At 45.9% G+C, this 21,188-nt stretch overlaps 1 protein-coding gene across 6 annotated transcripts in view; it reads left to right on the top strand.

The window, feature by feature from the left end:
• The window catches only part of Invs (inversin), a 134,573-nt gene that overhangs the window by 103,386 nt on the left and 9,999 nt on the right, over positions 1 to 21,188 (top strand). For all 6 annotated transcript variants that reach the window (XM_050155916.1, XM_050155912.1, XM_050155917.1 and 3 more), the window contains 3 exons: positions 884 to 990; positions 6,463 to 6,675; positions 13,994 to 14,265. In XM_050155916.1, the coding sequence (XP_050011873.1) occupies positions 884 to 990; positions 6,463 to 6,675; positions 13,994 to 14,265 (592 nt within the window). The remainder of the gene's footprint in view (positions 1 to 883; positions 991 to 6,462; positions 6,676 to 13,993; positions 14,266 to 21,188) is intronic.

The raw sequence follows: 21,188 nt of genomic DNA, 5'->3' as shown, positions 1-21,188 counted from the left end.
GTCATGTTATCCTGAGACTTGAATGAGAGTTTTCCCACTCCAGGGGTCTTTCACTCCCATAATCCTTCCTCTTTCTTTCACAGGATTCTCTAGAGGAACAGAACTGAAATATATATTCATACACACACACACACACATATATGTGTGAATATATATGGGATTTATTAGAGTGGCTTACAGGCTATGGTCAAGCTAGTCCAACAGTGTTGTCTACCAATAGAAAGTCTCAGAATCTGGTAGTTGTTCGGTCCACAGCCCTGGTATCTTAGTTGGTCTTCAATACACATCAGAATCCTAAAGAAGTAGGTCTAATCCCAGTGATGGGATGAACTTGCCAATAAGAGGAGGGCAAGCAGACAAAGAGAGTAAGCCTTCTTCTTCCATGTCCTTTGTATAGGCTGCCAGCAGAGGTTGTGGCCCAGGCTTAAGGTGCATTGCCCCACTTCAAAAGATCTGGATTTAGGGTGGGTCTTTCCATTTCAAATGATTTAATTAAGAAGAACCCCTCACAGGTGTGCCTGTCCACTTTGTTTAAGTTAACTCCAGTCCAGATGTAGTCAAGGTGATAACCAAGAATAAACATCACACCATTTATTTTTTCTGAATTTGACTCTATTTGGGTGTGCTTCCTGTTTTCTTGTAGTGAAAGTCAGAGTTTGCATTCTTGGTTGGAATGTTCTTTGATCAATTTCGAATCCTCCTCAGATCTTACCTTGGACAGTACACAATGCCCTTTGACAACGTCTTCATTGTGGTCACTTTGACTAAGAACCATCTGTTTTGCTATGTTTATTAGTGATGAGTCTGAGGGGAAGTTGTCTCTTCTGAGTTGTTATGTGTCTTGAATCGCTTGCTCCTACAATTGATTTGTTCATACTTGCAGGGACGAACAGCTTTGCACTGGTCCTGTAACAATGGCTACCTTGATGCAATTAAATTACTGCTCGATTTTGCTGCTTTCCCTAATCAGATGGAGAACAACGAGGAGAGGTAAGCCATTGATTAGAAGGAGAGTGGGCATAGTGTTGTTCATCTCGCATCCTTCCTTTCCGATGAGAAGAAAATCTCCAGTTGAGATATTGGTTCAGAAATAGGAAGTATACTTATAAGGAAATGTTGTGCCAAGCAGTCCTGAGACAGAGGAAAGAGCCACATCTCCATGCAGTGTTCACTTAGAACCATGGGAGTTTTGCACTTGCTCAAAACTTTGGGTACTACATATGGTTCACATTTGCAGATGGGGAAAAGGACCTTCTTCAAGCTTGTACCTAACATATGGCCAGTGAAATTCTGAAGGACCAGGCCCACGAATTCACGTAGGCTAGAAGAATGAGTTACATATTCAAGTTTTTCCTGTTAGTGGTGAGGATATAATTCGTTTGTGGACAAAAGGCTGCTGTCGTGTGTCTGAAAACATGGAGAAGCTGAGATGAAAGCTGAACATGTATAAATATTTATAAATATTCCCTTTTTGAAAAATATGGTTCACAGAGATATGCTAGGGTTGCTACTCAAAGACTCTAGCCCAATAAAAAAGGCTCAGACATGGTGGGGGTTAGCTCAGTTTCAAGTGCCTGCCTACTGTGTGCTCAGCTCTGCATTCCATCCCCAGTGTGCAAAGGGAAGCCTAAGCAGGAGAGACTCTGGATCTTGGCTCCAGTAGGGTTCTAGTAAATTGAGGTAGTGACTAAGTTTATGACCAGGCTTCTGAACATCTTCCAGAGTCTTTATTTGTTAGCAAGAAAACTGAGGGTGCCTCTCTTTAAATTCCACAGGAAAAACAGAAGGGAAAGAGAAGAATCTCCCAAATTAGGGATTTCTTTAAGGAATGTCTTAAGGGTGTCTCAGCAGGTAAAGCACTGACTGCACAAGTCTAATGACCTGAGTTCAGTGTGGAGAGAAAGCCAACCCCTGAAATTGTTCTCTGAGGTCCACTGTGCATGGCACAGGCTCGCCCACCTTCACACAGGCACCCCTGCAGCAGCTGAGGTCCACTGTGCATGGCACAGGCTCGCCCACCTTCACACAGGCATCCCTGCAGCAGCTGAGGTCCACTGTGCATGGCACAGGCTCGTCCACCTTCACACACGGGCACCCCTGCAGCATCTGAGGTCCACTGTGCATGGCACAGGCTCGCCCACCTTCACACAGGCACCCCTGCAGCAGCTGAGGTCCACTGTGCATGGCACAGGCTCGCCCACCTTCACACAGGCATCCCTGCAGCAGCTGAGGTCCACTGTGCATGGCACAGGCTCGTCCACCTTCACACACGGGCACCCCTGCAGCAGCTGAGGTCCACTGTGCATGGCACAGGCTCGCCCACCTTCACACAGGCACCCCTGCAGCAGCTGAGGTCCACTGTGCATGGCACAGGCTCGCCCACCTTCACACAGGCACCCCTGCAGCAGCTGAGGTCCACTGTGCATGGCACAGGCTCGCCCACCTTCACACAGGCACCCCTGCAGCAGCTGAGGTCCACTGTGCATGGCACAGGCTCGCCCACCTTCACACAGGCACCCCTGCAGCAGCTGAGGTCCACTGTGCATGGCACAGGCTCGCCCACCTTCACACAGGCACCCCTGCAGCAGCTGAGGTCCACTGTGCATGGCACAGGCTCGCCCACCTTCACACAGGCACCCCTGCAGCAGCTGAGGTCCACTGTGCATGGCACAGGCTCGCCCACCTTCACACAGGCATCCCTGCAGCAGCTGAGGTCCACTGTGCATGGCACAGGCTCGTCCACCTTCACACACGGGCACCCCTGCAGCAGCTGAGGTCCACTGTGCATGGCACAGGCTCGCCCACCTTCACACAGGCATCCCTGCAGCAGCTGAGGTCCACTGTGCATGGCACAGGCTCGCCCACCTTCACACAGGCATCCCTGCAGCAGCAGCAGTCAATTAAAAAGAAGTCGCTTGTTTCCTAAAGCCAATCACAAATCTATTAGTGCCCGTGAAGTTTACAAGTGATTAAAAAGAATAATTTACTCTAACAGTGTTTATTTCCTAGCTGCTGTCTTTGTAAAGAAACAATGCAAACGTACCCCAGCCTGTCCCGTGTTTCCCCAGCCATGCACCTCGATAGACACATGTCAGAAGCTGGCACTGCAGCTTATGTTTCCTGACATTCTGGTTTGGGCATTCTGCTGAACTCGTCAGCCCATTCCCGCGTGGCAGGTCCAATTGTGTGTTATCTCTTCTCGTTGTTTCTTGGCTGGTTACCATCAGTGTAGTGCTAATTTCTACTTCTTGTGCATAGGCACTAACCAAGTGATGTTCCCCAAATAGACATCATTTCTGCCAACCTCAGCTGTCTCTCGGTCAATAACCACCTGACAGCCACTCTCTCATGTCAGTGGGAATATTCACAGTGCTTGGATGTTGCTAAATGGAACTTGGGATAGAATGGTAATAACAACACCGTGGTGAGTTGCTTAAACACCAGATGTAAACGTCAATCTTGAAACCTGGCTAGATATTTAGATTGTGTCTCTCTGAAGCTAAGATTGATTTGATTAAAAATTCTAATTTGAATAAATCAGTGATTAAAAGAAAATATGGTTGAGACAGAGGAATTGTGTGTTATATTTTACTAAGAAATTCCTGCTAATTTTGTTAACATAATGATCCTTGTGGCTGTGCCTGTATTATGTACAGATGAATGCTGAGACATAGAGATGGACGGACAGGACTCCACAGTTTGCCTTAAAATACTTTAAACAAAAATTAAAAGGAAGAAATTGAAAGAAGTAAACATGGACAAAAAAATCATTTCTAGTTCTTAAGTTTGGGTTTTGAAAATATGGAGAATTATTTTTCAATATTTTATACTTGAAATAACTCACAATGAAAATACAATTTTTCATAATGAAAATATTTAAGATGTTAAGTTCTAACACAGAGACAGCCCTAGAGCTCTGGGTCTCTTCTCTTTCCCCCTCTGTTTTATGGATGAGGAAACAAATCCAGAGAAGGTCATTGACTACGCAGGGTCACACAGGTTCCTCGTTCCCAGTCCGGGTTTTCTGTGATAATAACTACATTAGGTACTTACAGAAAGATTGTTAGGCTTACTGAATATACGTGTTGTGTGCAAGTTGATTGCACAAGCAATTCTGTTCTACTGGAATGTATTCAATAGTTGGTAGAAGAGGAGGTTTTACCACACCGGGAGCTATTTGCTATTAGTTGTAACCTATATTCTGTACAAACTGTTTGCATAATCGTCAGCAAGTTGCTTAACTTTTCTGGGTCTCTATTTATGAAATGAAGGTATTGCATTTAGTGACTTGTAAAGGTCACGCCACATTACTGCCCTGTGTCCAGTGGCTCTGATAATCTCTTCATGAGGGGATGTGCAGTCAGAAGAGAAAATTAGTCCTCCTGAATTTACAGAATAACATCTACTCAGAAGTGTCATTTGAGGCTGCTTATCTATGGCCCTCTGTTCCCCAAACAGTAGTGGCAAATTGAGGCGTTCTAAAATGATTGGTTTTTTTTTTTTTTCAGCTGTTGGAAATATAGTAAGGAAACCATACATGGATCTCTGACCCACCCACATAGGCTCTGAATTCAGTTCCCTTCCACCCTTTTTCTGAAAACCTTTTCCTTTTATGCTGTACTGTAACTATTAAATTTTGAAGAGAGATTTTCTTTTCAGTCGTCCTGATGTGATTTTCTGAGTCTAACCTTCCATCCCTATAACCATCTCCTTTCCATCTTAAGCCAGCTCATGGTTTATGATTGCACCACGACCTCAGTCGCCCGCTGGGCTTGACCTCAGTGTGCAGTCGTCACTGGGTAACTCTGAGCTTGGGCTCTTTGGAAGTGTTCATGGCAGGCTGATGCAGCATCATAAACCCTGCTGCAATGTGTCCCGAACAGCAGCTGGCAGGCAGGGACTACTTCTGCATGCTGGACACAGGGCAAGCCCCTTTCCAGTCTCCATCCACTTTCCCCAGGCATTTCTTTAGCTAAGACCCCAAAAGATCAAGTCTGTTGTTAGAAGTGGCATTACTGCCTTCAGCGGGAGATTATTTTACTTCAGTCTTGGTCCTTTTCCGCCATCTCAAGTCTTAAAATATGCACTGTTGTAGAATGTTAGTTAAAGATGCGTTACATTTGCTTATGCTGTGGAACATTTGTGTAATGATGCAAAGATGTGTTGCATTCTTTTATGTTGCATTTGTTTAATTCTGTAAAGCTGTGTTACTTTGCTAAATGGCCAGTAGCTAGTCAGGAGAGAGAAACTGGCAGGACTGGCAGGTAGAGAGATTAAAAGGAAGGAGAGAGAAAAAGGAGAAGGAGAGAAGTATGCCAGGGGCCAGCCACTCAGCCAGACAACTAGCCACAAAGTAAGGAGGAAAGACAGACTTATAAACTAGAGAAAAGTAAAGGCCCTGAGATAAAAGGTAGATGGGATGATTTAAGTTAAGAAAAATTGGCTAGAAATAAGTCAAACTAAGACATTCGTAAATAAGAGTAAGTCTCTGTACATTTATTTGGGAGCTGGGTGGCAGCCCTCCAAAGAGTAAAAGCAACCAACTTCAATGTATTATTTAAATAATATACTCATTAGTCTCTTTTAAATGATGGTTTTCCTGTAATTTTTAATTGTTTAGTCACATTTACTAGTCTTTTATTATTTTTAAGTTTCATATCACTTTTTTAGAAATGACTTCCTGTTTACTGTTAGAGTCTCCTTTAGTCTTTCATGGATCTTCCAGTACCTGCTTGGTTTCTGATGTGTAGACCTTGCTCCATCTGCACTATTTTGGTATATGAAGCAATATACAAGTCTCTCTTTAGATTGGCATGGTCACATATACCTTTAAGGACTGTGTGGAGAAACCTTATTTCAAAAACAATCCAATCACCTGCAGTGGCTTGCAGTGACCCTCTGTATCATGGAATCCGTTTCCCCTGTCTGGAAATAGGCCTCTTCTCATAAGCACCAATCAGTAATTACAGAAAAATAATTCAGAGAACCTTTTCAAACAGGTGTAGGGAATCAGTTGGCACTTGGGAGAAAGAGAAGGAGTCATGCGTTCTCATAGCCTCTAGCTCAGCAGTTCTCAGCCTGTGGGTCACAACCCCTTTGGGGGTCAAATGACCCATTCATAGGGGTCACATATCAAGTATATTTACATTACAATTCATAACAGTAGCAAAATTACAGTTAGGAAGTAGCAGTGAAATAATTGTATGGTTGGGGTCACCACAACATGAGGAACTGTATTAAAGGGTCACTGCTCTAGCCAGTGAGCCGGCTCCCAGAGCCCCGCTACACAAAAGTGAGCCTGCAGCCTCTTGTGTTGTTTTGTTTCTCCACGGAGAAGAAAGGAGAGCAGGGAGGTTGGGAAATAGCCCATGCTAGAACGAGCATCTTTCAACTAGATGCTAGTAGAGTTTCCCTGTGCCTTGAATCACAGTCTGTTCAAAACCAGTCTTCCTCTTGTTCCAGGTACACACCCCTTGACTATGCATTGCTTGGTGAGCGCCATGAGGTGATCCAGTTCATGCTGGAACATGGTGCCCTGTCCATCGCAGCTATACAAGACATTGCTGCCTTCAAAATCCAAGCTGTCTACAAAGGATACAAGGTCAGAAAAGCCTTCCGAGACCGGAAGAACCTCCTCATGAAACATGAGCAGCTGAGAAAAGATGCTGCAGCTAAGTAAGTATAAGCCACAGGGGTCACCCTCAGCTGAGAAGTGAAGCCAGGCAGAAGGTGGGAGGGGCCGAAACTCTCTGGGTGAATCAGTTCCTCTGTCACTTCTCTCTGCCTTCCCCGCTGTCTTCCGAGAACTGGTGGAAGGAGGAAGGCCCAACCACCATCCATTACTCCTGCTAGATCCATCCCTGTTGCTCTAGTCGCTGCAGCCTTGGCAGGAAGTTAGGGTGAGATTGCCACCTAGAGTAAGCCACCAAGAAAGAACTTAGCTTCTTGCCTCTCCTGGCTTGTAGAAGCCAAGGATCAACCTCAAGTGTCCTGCTTTAGGTGCCATCCATGTGCTTTTTGAGAGAGTCTCAAAAGCACCTGAAGCTTGCTAAGTAGATTAGCCTGGCTGGCTGGTTAGTTATTCCCCAGGATCTGCCTGTGTCCACCTCCCCAGCCATGAATTACAGGTATGTCATGTTCCATATGCAACATTTATTTTTTTGTGTGTCTGTTTGTTTGTTTGTTTGTTTGTTTTTGAGAAAGAATCGCCTATGTAGATCAGATGAGCCTGGAACTCACAGAAAACTGCCTGCCTCTGCCCCCTGAGTGATGGGAATAAGTGTGCACAACCACCTGTGCACCTCCCTGTAGAGGGAGCATTGAATTTCCACTCCCACAGCCTTCAAAAGCTGTATGGCACCCCACGTCACTAACTCTGGTGTTCACTAGGTGTCTTAGGATATTTGGTGTTAGCATGATCTGTCCAGAATGTGACACTGTTGTGAGCTGAGCAGTGTCGGGACATGCTGCTTTTTCTTGTTCATTTATGACCATGAGAAAGGGTTTCGTATGTGTTAGACTCAGTAAGGAATTAAAGCAGTAATACAATAGAACCACCCAACAATAGAGCATAATGAAAGCTACCAGAATCTGGTCTCTTTCTCTCTCAAAATACATTTTTAAACCTTTTACTTAACAAAAGCCCTCTGTGGCAAAGCTGAACTTTTAGCATTTGTGCCCCTGTGCTTCAGAGGCATTACTGAGCATGCATACTTAAACAGGCACTGTGGCAGTGATCCTCAGGACACAAGGTTGCCCAGATGGCTCAAATCTAAAACTTGGGAAATGGTTGTCTCTTGAGTTTTGTCCTGGTTCTAGAGTTTTAGTCCCCGGCTCACAGAAGGAAGCAAAAACTAAAGGAAACAAAACTATAGAGACTACTGTATTTTCTCCTGCTGATGGTCCCAAAAATTCCAGTTTATTATGTGAGAATCTTCCTCCAGAACTCAGTCATGGGGCTGGAGAGATGGCTCAGCAGTTAAGAGTATTGGCTGTACTTCCAGAGGACCCGGGTTTGATTCCAGCACCCACATGACAGCTCACACCTTTCTGTAACTCCAGTTCCAGGGCTTCTGGCACCGTCACAGACATACATGCACACTAATGAACATGAAATAAAAATAAGTTATATAAAGGGGTAGCTCTCAATGGTAGAGCATTTGGCTGCAGATTTCAGTCACACACCTGAAATCAAGTGCAACTCTACAAAGGCTGCGTGGCTGAGACTGTATGTCCTCAAAACGGGTTGTCTTCACTCCAACCCAGACTCCCTTCCCAGCACAGTAAGAGGGGTGGTAGTGCAGGGGGCAGCAGGATGCAAGACCAGCCTGATCAAGACAGCGTTTCTCTCTGGCCCGCAACTTCTTCATCGGTGATAAGTGAGAAGGTGGACTACATGATTTGGGGCATTCTTCAGGTCTGAGGAGACTCCCAAGTTTTCACTAGAGCCTCTTCTTCCTCTCCCAGGGGGACCCCAAGTGTGGTGGATGGACATACTGTTAAGTCAGTGCAGAGCTGGGGACTCAGCACTGTGCAATCTCCTGTATAGAGAATAAATTTTAAAGCCCTGGCATCCTTAAACAAGCATTGTACTTCTCAATTTTTTTTTCCTAACATGTACTTCAGTATCCTAGGCCAGAGGCCTGAAACAGAAAGGAAATTTTAGAAAATGCCAGACCAGCTCTCCCTCTCATTGTCATTCCAATGAGGTCCTCTACCATGGAAGAAATTTTTGTTTTTAATTTTTAGCTTCTGAAGTTAACATTCGGGGACTCTTTTTTTTTTTCTTTTCTTTTTCTCTGTATTTATTGAACAGCACAGAAAACATCTCTTGGAAAAATAGAGGGGTATTTACAGAGATCTTTAACCCAGTTGTACAGGGGTGGTCCCTTGTTACTGGTTCCAACTGACACAAGTAATAAATATTTTTTTTATTTTATTTATTTATTTATTAAAGATTTCTGTCTCTTCTCCACCACCACTTCCCCTTTTCCCTCCTCCCCCAGTCAAGTCCCCCTCCCTCGTCAGCCCAAAGAGCAATCAGGGTTCCCTGCCCTGTGGGAAGTCCAAGGACCTCCCACCTCCATCCAGGTCTATCTAGTAAGGTGAGCATCCAAACTGCCTAGGCTCTCGGGGACTCTTAAATGGTCGCTAGGCTTGCTTGTGATCATGCTACAGCTTAACAAGCTGGGAAAGGTGCAGTGTCTCCCACTGTTCCTCATTTACAGACACACCTTCACTGGTATCAGTGTTGGAAGCTGAGTCCATAGCATTCAACTGTCACCTCCCACTCATCCTTGTGTGAACCCCACTTACCTTCCACACTCATTTTTATGTAGACCCCCACAGTAGTGGTTTCAATGAAAATGCCCCCCACAGGCCCATAGGGAGCAGCACTATTAGTAGGTGTGACCTTGGAGGAAGCATGTCAATGGGGGTGGGTCTTTGAAGTGTTATGTGCTCAAGTCAAGCCCAGTGTCTCTCTCTGTGTGTATGTCTCTCTCTCTCTCTTCCTTCTGCCTACTGATCCAGATGTAGAACTCTCGGTTACTTCTCCAGCACCATGTCTGCCTGCCTGCTGCTATGCTTCCCACCATGATGATAATGGACTAAAGCTCTGAACTGTAAGCCAGCCTCAATGAAATGTTTTCCTTAATAAGGTTTGTGGTGGTCATAGTGTCTCTTTACAGCAATAGAAACCCTAAGACACCCACCCCAAGACACCCACCCCCTGCACTCAGCTGTATGTAGACCCCACTCCTACACTCAGACTGTGTAGACCCCACCTCCTGCACTCAGCACTGTGTAGACCCCACCCCCTGCACTCAGCACTGTGTAGACCCCACCCCTGCACTCAGACTGTGTAGACCCCCAGGAGAAGGTCTTGGAGACTGCTCTCATTTTCATTTTAACTCTCAGCAGGTATTTCTTAAGTTCTGAGTTGTTGTTTGATTTGCCTTTGATATTTTGAGAGATTTCGATTTCAGAAATAAAACCCAGAATTCTGCTGCTGAATCTTTAATGAAGGTGTGTCAGGCACATGCCATTATCTCAGTGTCCGTTTCTTATATAACCATGTTTGGACATCGGGAATCACGTATGTAAAGTGAGCAAGTGAAAGGATTCATTAAACACGCAGGAAAGTGATCTCTAAATCATGATGGAGAAGTTGGGAGAGACGAAGATTACAGATAGACTTTCTAAGTGGTGTTTTAGAAAGTCCTATTTAAGAAATACCCATACTAATTTAAAAGCACTTCATAATTCATAGGGCACTATGTTGCTGCCAAAATAAATATACTATAATTTCCCTGTCAGAGCATAGAGTGGAAATCAGACTTAGGTGGAGCCTTGTTATGTCAATCACCCATCTTCCTTGATGCCTCTCTTCAGGGCTGGGCTTTGCAGCCTGCTCCCCTGTACCCCCCAGTTCATCAGCCTCTCTTCAGGGCTTGGCTGTGTGTCCCACTCTTTTGCTCACACAGTCATCTAATCCATGAGGAGTTACTTCTGTGGTCTCCTTCATGCAACCCAGTGCCTCAGAGCCTCAGAAGTTTCCTTAATCAGGTGGACCGCAAGGTTCTAGGAATGCCCTCATACCATAGACAGCATTTCATATGTCAAGAGTATATATTCATTTTGGGGAAAGAAGAGTTATAGATTTTTTACTCTCATTATCAAAGTGACTGGTAAGTCATGAGAGATTTTTTTTACCTGGACTGAATTTCTGAGGCCTTTCCAGCTCTAACGTTCAATAAGCCAAAGGTCCCAGACACGCAACATTTTCTTATTCCCTGGAGAGGACGTTAAAGACCAAATACTACTCCACCTGTTATTCAGAGACAGTGAAGGGATAGAGGCTGACAGACCCCAGACACTGAGCAACAGCAGCGGGAAAGGTTACAGCCAAACCTCTGTCTCATGCTGTAGTCAGGTCTGCTCACTGGAATGTTCCAGCGGGAGCTCAGTTGTCATCTCTCAAGGTACTGTAGAAGGGAAATTTAAAATCACAGCAAGCACTAGAGATGTCTTGTCAGTCAAAGCCTGGGTGTGAGCAGGGTTCAAGTCTTGCTCATGTTCTTCCCTTGGACCAGAATAACCTCTCTTTCCACTCTTCCCTCCTCTGACATTCTTCGTAAGAAGTCTTTCCCTGCCTCTGTCTAATTAGCGTCTCCCTCCTGCACCCCCTTATCTCTGTGCAGACACCTCGGTTGTAGCACTCATCCCACCCAGACCTTCCCCCCATCTGCAGGAGGGTGTGCATCTGGTTCCCCCACTCGACTGTCAGTTCCTTAAGAGCAGGGATCGTGTGTTTTGTCTTCATATCTCCGGTACCTTACAACACATGGCATACAGCAAGAATGTAATAAATAAATATTCTGTAACTGCCCGTGCAGTGGTTCTGAGATGTCTCATCTGGCCTTCTCTAGAGCTGTATAGTCTTTTCCCCCATCGTGTATGTATGTGGTATGTGTGTGTAGGTGTGCACACCTTGGTGCATATGTGGGGGTCAGCTGATAACTTTGTGGGGTCAGTCTTCTCCTTCTGCAGCATGTGGGTCCCTGGGATTGAACTCTGGTTCTCAGGCTTGCATAGCAAGCACCTCTATCCACTGAGCCATCTCGCCAGCCCTAACCTTTTGAGATTGTGGCATGATATTGCTATACACAATTGTGTTTGACCACATTCATAGCTCTCCGGAAATGCAGCCCAGTGGCTACACGTTGGACATGCCTTCTATGCCTTAGTTTCCCCCTTTGTCAGAAGGACTCACTGGACACTGTATTGGTTACTTCTGTGCTGCTATGACCAAAATGACTGAGGAAATAGAATTTTGGCTCATGGTTTCAGTGCAACCCATCCTTGCTGGTGGGGAGGGTGTAGTGGCGCACAGCAGCCCACATTATAGCAGCCAAGTAGGAAGAACGAACAGAAAGGGGAGGGGCAAATATAGCTTCAAATGCCCACCTCCAGTTACCTGCTTCCTCCAGCTAGGCCCCACCTCTACCTTTCAGCTCGCTGCAATAAGATCATCAAAAGAACGATGCATTCATTAAACCAGAGACCTCAGGATCTAACTGTCTCTCAAAACCACCATCACAGAATGCTCAGAGGCATGCTTTACTGGTGTTGGTTATATGTAATCTGGCCAAGTTGACCATCCAGATGAACCACCACAGAGCAGACATTCTTTGGCGGTTTCCATTCTGGTCTGTGAGTCTCGGCAAGTGTCCTGGCCCCATGGACTGCCAGGTTGCTTGTGAAAGAGCCTACACTAGTGTGGCAAACCCTGCCATGGCGACATCACAGAGAGGCACCTTTCATGCCCACGAGGCGCTCCCTCTTTCTTAAACCTAGCTGCTGCAGGACAGACCAGAGAAGCAGCTAGAGTTGTGTTACCCGAGCGCGTATAGGAAATGCAGAGCATGGAATCCAGATTAATCAGAATGGGTAATTCACAAGATCCCAGGTGATTTGGCCAATTAGCATGTGAGGGGCAAGGGCCTAAGTCCTTTTCTGTGCTTCCCCGAGGGGAGCTGCCCCTTCCTCTACAGAGCTTCTTGGACCTTTTTCTCCCCTCCACCCTCCTCTTGTGTTACTTCAGCCCCTCCTTCCCCCTGAGGTGATGCTAGCAGACCTGCCTCAGCAGGCAGCCCCAGAACTAGCCACTGTCTAGGCTTCTCTACAGCCCCCAGTCCTGCCTTCAAGCTTCCTCTGAAGATTCCGACTCAGCTATTGTGATACACCAGCTTTCCATCTCAATAAGTAAACCTCCAAGACTGTAAAGCCCCTGTCTCAGAGCACTGCTGGTCAGCTTGGAGTTCTGAGCTCTAACAAGGGCTGACTGGTCTCTGACAGGAGAGCGGCTCAGCTGCGCCCACTTGCCAGCCAGCTGCAGGGCAGGTAGAGACATCTTCCAAATTTCCCAGCATGGCTTCTCCAGACCACTCCCTCATCAGTCTGCTTTTGGTGGACTCTGTAGTAGTGACCAGATTCTCTCGCCATCTGGAAACTGATACACTCTGGGGTCAGCACAGCAGGCCAAGCCAGGCCCCGCCCTTCCATCTCTGCCCACCAGATACCTGCACACCTGAGCACTAGAAGCTAGGACCACAGATTCCTCCGCACAGAATTCGCCACTTTTATGCAGGCACACTACTGTAATATTTCTTCCATGGTAGGCTAAGTTTATCTTCTCTTAGTTGCTCCTTTCTGGGTAGAAGAATCCCTAGCGTAGACCTGAGGTCTGCAGTCTTCATTCTGTGTCCTCAGTGCCCAGTAGAAAAGAGACTCAGGAAATGTTAGGATCCTTCTTCCTCTTTTCCTAGAATCCCTTCTGTTCTTAGCCCCTCCCCATTTCTGACCCGAGCCAGCTCTCTGGGAGACTGAACTGGCTTGCCTTTCCTTGCTGCTGGTCTCTGGGCCTGGCCTCTGCTCCGGGCTCCTTTTACATTGCTGCTCAAAGGCTGAGCTGAGCCCCCCAGTGCACTGCTCGTGTCTGGCTTTTGAAGATCATCACAGGGGCCCACTTGCAAAGGGTTTTGCTTGTCTTCTTGGCTAGAGCTTTGAGGTTGCCTGCAAGTATCTTTTCCATGTCGTTTCCATTTGTGACAGCCTTTTCTACAAGCAGAGCTGAGTCAAGGCAGTCCCTGTGGTCTCAGGGGCACTCTGCTCTGCTTTCTGGAGCAGGAGAGAAAGGAGCGGAGTTGTGGTTAGTTCCAGGGCCCACATGATTGGTAAATTACACATTCTAGTAACCTAGCTTGACTGTTTGTATCTCAGCTACGCAGAGTGATCTGCCTGATGGTTTCAGGCTGTAAGGCCTGGGACGAGGAGGTGGTTGCTATCATACTTAGAGGAGAAGCCCGCCATAGAAAGTGTTTATCCATAACCATCCTGTGCTGTAACAGTTCTTCCCAACCTTTCAGTTCTCTTGAAGACTCTCAAGCAGTTGAGGCCCTTTTGACTTTTTCTTCTTTGGCTTTGTTTCCAGAAAACGGGAGGAGGAAAACAAGAGGAAAGAAGCTGAACAGCAAAAAGAGCTGCAAAGCACAGACCCCAGTCCCCACATTCTCCCCTGTCCACCCAGCCCCCAGAGCAAGCCCAGCAAGCAGAGTGCGGACCCTAGCCAACAACCACCTGCTGGCCACACAGTCCAGGGCGCTGACCCAGAGCACAGCAGGTCTCTAGGTCAGTGTCCAGGCAGAGCTTCCCACAAGGATTCTTCCTCAGACCTTCAGGGAACAGCCTCCAGAAAGCCAAATGGTAAGTGTGCCCTGTGCTATCTATCAACAACCCATAGAGCGGGCTTTGCCAGGCAGTTAGTAGGGCAGATCTGAGACCTGCTGCAGCATGCTCTGTGGTGTTTGTCTTTCTCTCTTCTTGCGTTGCTGACGTTTACTGCACTTTGGGATTCTAGCCTAACTAATTTGTCGGGGTTCTGAGTATATTTCTTTGATCTAGTTTTGGCACTATGGCTCTGGGTATTACGTATGTAACTTGCTTCAGTCTGCTAATAGCAGCATGTTACCACTGAGTGAAACATTCAGACTACTCTTTCACTAGGTAGCCGTACCACTTTTAATACTATTGCTGGGGCTACCCACATCAGGTTGCTTAGAATCCCCTGACATTCCAGCTCCAGAAGATCCGGCTCTGTCTTATGTGCTTCATGGGTACTTGCATTCACACTTACATATCCCTGCCCACTGACACACAGTTACATATATATATATGTGTGTGTATATGTGTATGCATGTATATATATGTAAAGTATATACTAAGTATAATAATATGGAATTATATATATTAGTAATATATTATGTATATACATACTTAATTTTAAAAATAATAAAAACAAACCTTTAAATAAATATCATTGGCAAAGATCAGATGTTATAATTTTCATTTTAGTCATCAAATATAATTTATAAAAGTCATAAAGAAAGCTAATTTAGATACACATATTTCTGTCCTTCTGTTGTTATCCCTTCTTCCTGATGCTCTAAGATTCCTATTCCTGTCATTTTCTTTGTGGTTGAAGAGCTTTCTGTAGCTAATCTTTACTGTCTACCAGCAGCATAGTCATGGCATTTTCCCTTGTTTTGAGTTCCCAAGAAGCCACATTGGATCCATGCTTGGCAGTTCTTTTACCATATTATGTCACTTCCTTCTGGGTTCCTTGGTTTGAGATGAGAAAAACCATTGTCATACACATTGGTCTTCCTTGGGAACATTCCTGGGTAGCATGTCATTCCTCTGTTTTCAAGATGCTTTCATTATCTTTAGTTCTCAAAAGTTTATCTCCCCATGGGTTTCTGATTTGTCTTCTCTGTGTTGCAGTTCATCTGGTGCCAAGAGTCCCCAAGACTCTTTAATGTGGTCAGTTACTGGGAGAAATATACAGGATTCTGAAGTGGATGTCCTCAGAGCTGTGACATATGTTACAATACCCACAGCAAAACCAACAAAGGAAAAACTTCTCCATGCAAAGGCTCTGGGAAAGTTACACACACACACACACACACAGAGAGAGAGAGAGAGAGAGAGAGAGAGAGAGAGAAAGAGAGAGTGTTTTACTTCAGCAGCAAATTATAATGACCAGTTTTACAACCTTTTTTCTTCCAGAAAAACTCCCATGAGCCTAGGAGGTCGTGATTTTACACAGGCACCTCAGCTTAGTGTACACATAATTCTAGACTCCTGGGAAAGCAGGTATTTGTCATGGACCGCAGTGTTTGCACAAACCAGTTGAAGCCCTTTGAACTGCTCTCCCAGACTAGAGATTAATGAGAGCCTCCCAAAAGTTACAGGCTAATGCTGATATGATTTTTAAAAAGCAAATATCTTAGTATAAATTATTATGAAAAGTTCTCTGAGGTCTCGCTGTCACTTAGTCACTTGTTTGGGCAATCCAGCCTGTCTCTCTGAATCTCAGTTTCCTTAGCTATAAAATGGAAGTTATGGCTAGAAAGAAAACATTCTATAGGATTTATTCTAGCCTGTGACCTATAAATCTTTAGTAACTGGTACTGGTATTAAGCCAAACTGCTAATCTCACCATACGTAAAGGCCTAAACATTTCTGGGATTCCATTCAGTGTCCATGTGTCAGCACCGTAAGCCCAAGTACAGTGCCCACATCATGGGTACTGATTAGCTGCCATGATATGGCAGCCATGTTAAATTCTTTGGGTTCTTTCTTAGGGCCCTGTCAGGTGACATTTTCTCTGTTTTCTGTATGAATGAAAAGTGCTTCTTCTCTGGTCCAACCATATCACCCCTCTGAACAAGGCCACACTTCCGTGTTCTATGCCCACCCCTCTCCTGGCCTCCCCTATACATCAGCTTCACTGTTATTCCTGGTGGCTTTATCTACTTTTCCCACCAGACTGCAAGATCTGTAAATACTGGATTGCTGTTGTCGTCTACTGCTATAGGACACTTCACACTGAAGCTAAGTGGCTTAGAGCACCAGCTCATCGTTTCCCAGAATTCTGTGGCTTACCAGTTCCTTTGCAGGTTTCCAAAGGCCTTGTCCTTATGGCTTCCCTCAGACAGAGAGCAGATTGGATTGCATTGTCTTAGTCATGCCTCACATGTCTGGCAGCAGTGCCACTGTCACTTGTGATTCCATGACCCTGTTGCATGTCCTTTCCATCCTCCAGCAAGCTAGACTGGCACCCTACACAGTGTTCCTAGGAAACAAAATCAAAAACTCCAGAACCTCCTTAGAAACAGGCTGCAGAATGCACATACCATGCTTGCGGGTCAGTGAGAGTTAGGGACCAACTCAGACTCAGTGATGTGCACTCTGGCATGGGAGGAACTGTTGAGTAGTCTGTCACATCTCCACTTGGGGCACAGCTTGGTCACATGTTTCTGATATAAGAAGTGGTCTTACTTTTATCTCAGACCCCAAATCTTATCCCAACGATCATATCAAGCTTGAAGTTCAGATGTGTTGGAGGTTCCCAGAGTGGGACTCTTCTAATTCAGACATATAAATAAATGTATTTATTTATAACTATGTATAAATGAAGATGTATTATCCATGTTCCCACATGCCTGAATCCCAACTGTAGTGTGAGAACAGAATACACATCTGATGGTCTTGTTCAGGTGGAGTAGGAGGCACATCCGGCCACAGTCTTTACTGGGCATGTGCCCAGTAAACCCATTTCTGTGGCAAGATGAGTTTCTCTGCTCAGTCCACTGAGTCATGCAAGCATTCATCTAGCAGGGAAGCTCTTAGCCCACTCTGTACCCTGTAGTGCTGAATTAGCAGGCAAGGCTGAGAACCACGTCACCAGATTCTCTCCTCCAGTAGTGAGCACAGGAATGTGAGCGCTGACTCTGACCCTGGAGCCTCAGGTGGACAGTGCTGTTCTGCTGGGGCTCTCCAGACAGTGTGACTGTATGGGCAGGGCGGTGCATGTCAGCTCACTCTAGAGCCAGCAGGTGAGCTGTGAATGGACAGGGTCATGATAGGTGGCCTCAGACCTCCAACACTGCACACTTCTTCAGGTTCTGATCAGCATTTCTTCTGTCCCTTAGTCACACTGCGTCTAGCTGGGCTTCTCATGCATAGTTTGGACCAGATTATGGTATTTGCTATTGTAACGTATTCCTTCTGTTATGTGATATATGGAGTATAGCCTGCAATAGAAAAGCGCATGTGTGTGTATATATGTGTGTGTATGTGTGTGTATATGTGTGTGTGTATGTGTGTGTATGCATAAAACATTGCACATAGGCTGGACCCAGAGCATAAACCTGTTATCTTGGCACTCATGAAGCTCAAGTAGGAGGATTGCCTCAACTTTCATGGCTCAGAGGCGAAGGTGCTTGCCTCCAAGCCTAACAACCTGTGTTCATGCTCGGGACCCAAAGGACAGGAGAGACTTGACTCCTTCAAGGGATCATCTGACTTCCACACCCTTGCCTTAGCATACACTGCTGCATATTCATATTCATTCTCTCTCTCTCTCTCTCACTCACACACACACACACACACACACACACACACACACACACACACAAATAAAAATGTAGCTAAAAGAACATTGCATGTTCTAAAGCACCATGCTTTAGTTATGTCTGTGCACATTCATGAGTACATGTACATAAGGATGTACATTAGAACACAGTTATTCCTTGGTATAAACCATTGTCAAACAAGTCTGAGATAAGGGAATTCTTGCTCATTTGAAAATAGAAAGTGACACCCTAATATGGAGCTTTTATGAAGAGCTATATTCAGATATGCAGACAGGGTCTCTGCTGTTACCTCCTCCAGAGCTGGACAGGAGGCTAATGACGCTGGTTGCGCTGGAAGGAAATGGAGCTCCCATTTCACAACTTTGACCCTGTTCACCTGCCCAAGAGGCCACAATACAAATGGGGAAGGTAGATGCTATTTCTGTGGGGTTCCCAGGAAGCCCCACATCACTGGACAAAAGACACTACAGCTCTCGTTGTTGGGTCACATTGAGAAGGGTTGGGTTTACTCATCTAACGGGAGTAGGCATTACACCTTGAAATGGGAGCATCCAGCAAGTGGGAAGTACCGGTGCCTCTGTTCCGCTGCCCATCCTTACCGACTCAGGGAACAGAGGAGCTTAATTGCCTTGCAAAGCACCCAGCATGGCCTCCTCAGAAGGGCCACTAGGGGTTAGAGAGATGGCTGCATGGGACTGGACGGTCCTCGCAAAGGATCAGAGTTCAGGTTCCCAGCACCCACACTGAAGGGAGCTCACAGCTCCGGGGACCTGACCCTTTTCCTGGCCTCCTTGGCACTGCACACATGGGCACTGCACCACTCCCCCACTCCTGCCTTCCCCACATACAAACAATTAGAAATCATTTTTTAAAAAAACAAAAAGGACCAGAAACCTGAGTATTTTGAAGAACGGTAAGCCTCAGCATGTCTTGCTGTGTGGTATATACTGTATGCAGAGCGTGCTGGCTGCATGGATTTGGGCTTACATGTGAACTCTGTCTTAGTAGGGTTTCTCTTGCTGTTTTAAACACGTGTCTAAAAGCAACATAGGGAAGAAAGGGTTTATTTCAGCTTACACCTTTCAGCCCATCACAGATGGGCATCAAGTTCTATCAATGTAAGATGGAACTCAAGACAGGAACTAGGAAACAGGAATGGAAGCAAACAGCATGGGGAACAGTGCTTGGCTTGCTCATCTGCTTCCTTCCTTCCTTTTCCCTTTGGCTTTTGGTTTTTCGACACAGGGTCTCTCTGTGTAGCCCTATCTGTCCTAGAACTCATACTGTAGACCAGGCTGGCCTTGAACTCAGAGATCCACGGGTCTCGGCCTCCCAAGTGCTGAGATTAAAGGCGTGCACCACCAATGCCCTGCTTGTCATCCTGCTTTCTTATAGCACCTGCCTCCAGTTGGCTGGGCCCTTCTCCATCAATTAGTAATCAAGAAAATGCCCTACAGATTTGTCTGCTGGCAATCTGATGATGGCATTTTTGAGGTTCCTCTTTTCAAGAAGTTCTAGCTTGCGTCAAGTTAACAACAACAACAAAAACCTACCAGGACAGACCCCACCACTCACTGGCTGTGTAACATGAGGCTAGTGATGCTTCAAGCCTCAGGGTCCTAATGAGACAGGAGTATGTAGTAAGGGGCGAGCAGGCCTGCTTTTTGTCCCGCCCAGCTCCCGCACGACTAGCTTTACCCGAAATAACAACCCACAAACTGTATTCTTTTAAACACTGCTTGGCCCTTTAGTTCTAGCCTCTTATTGGCTAACTCTCACATCTTGATTAACCCATTTCTGTTAGCACGACGATGTGGTGGCTTACCGGGAAAGATTCAGCATGGCTGACCCGGCAGCTGGCTCCATGGCGGCTGCCCTGGAGAGGAGAGGCACGGAGGCAGCATCTGGCTCACTTCCCTTCTTCCCAGCATTCTATTCGGTCTACTCCGCCTATCTAAATTCTGCCCTATCAGGCCAAGCAGTTTTCTTTAATAATTAACCAATGAAAGCAACAGATGGAAAGAAGACCCTCCCACATCGGGAGTAGGGTGCAGTGATTTACCTCCGTAATCCCAGCAGTTATAAACTGAGGCAGAAGGGATCACCAAGAGTTCAAGGCCAGCCTGTCTCAAATTTAAAAATTGTAAAATAAACTTAAAGTAACAAGGGAAGATTATGCCTTGTGTAGAAAGTAATGAGCACCATGTGGTAGGCCATGTAGATTAAAGACATTCCACAGCACTGTGCAGATGTAGGCTGTGGGGATGGAAGCAGTCTTGATCATCAACAAGATGACTGTGTCTGAGTGGAGGGATCAGAAGGACCAGATGGGGTCGGTACTCGGGCAGTGGTGGCGGCTTGGAGAGTAGGAGAACGCCACAAGAGTAGAGTTGCCTAGGGGAGGTGGAGAGAGTTCTTACTTGGGTAAATACCAAAGGTGCTTTATCTTCCTCTGGGAATCTGGTAGGAGTGTCTCTTTACCTGAGTGTGTGTCAGGCCCCGTGAAGGCAGTGATGATGGCGGGTGTGAGGGAGCTTGGTCTGTGGAGAGGGCAGAGATGAGACAGCTAGCAAGCAGCAATGGGGAACACATGCCGGCTTTGTGAGAAACCGCCACTCTCCCTTTCAAGTGGCTGTGCCGTTTCCCTCTCCAGCAGTGAGCAGCGGGAAAATGTGCTTTTATTCCTGGGTTATATTTTCTGTGTTTACTTTGCACAATTGAATAGATATAGGAGAAACATGCGTGCATGTACATGCACCACACACACACAAAACCCTCTATAACAAGTACCATATTCTTTTACACTAAGAATAGTTTGGCTGGAGAGGTGGATCAGTGGGTTAAAGTGCTTGCTGTCAAGCCTGAGTTCAAGCTCCAGAACCCACATGGTAGAAGGAAAAATGAAGTTCTACAAATTGTCCTCACACACACACTCACTAAGTGTAATAATTTTTTAAATTACACTTATGTTAAAACCCATTTCTGGAAACATTATCTGAATATATGTCTTAGTTAATTTCCTGTTGCTGTGAATAGACAGCATGACCAAGGCAATGTATAGAGTTTATTGGAGCTTACAGTTTCAGAGGGCAAGTCCATGTCCTCATGACGGGGAGCATGACAGAGGGCGGGGGAGAGAGAGAGAGAGAGAGAGAGAGAGAGAGAGAGAGAGAGAGAGAGAGAGAAGAG

This window comes from Alexandromys fortis, unplaced genomic scaffold (genome assembly GCF_014885135.2).
Source record: "Alexandromys fortis isolate MF-2015 unplaced genomic scaffold, M_Fortis_MF-2015_v1.1 scaffold_92, whole genome shotgun sequence".
NCBI classification, from domain to species: Eukaryota; Metazoa; Chordata; class Mammalia; order Rodentia; family Cricetidae; genus Alexandromys; species Alexandromys fortis.
Note: the sequence above shows the minus strand (reverse complement) of the source record. Positions and strands in the feature narration are given on the sequence as shown.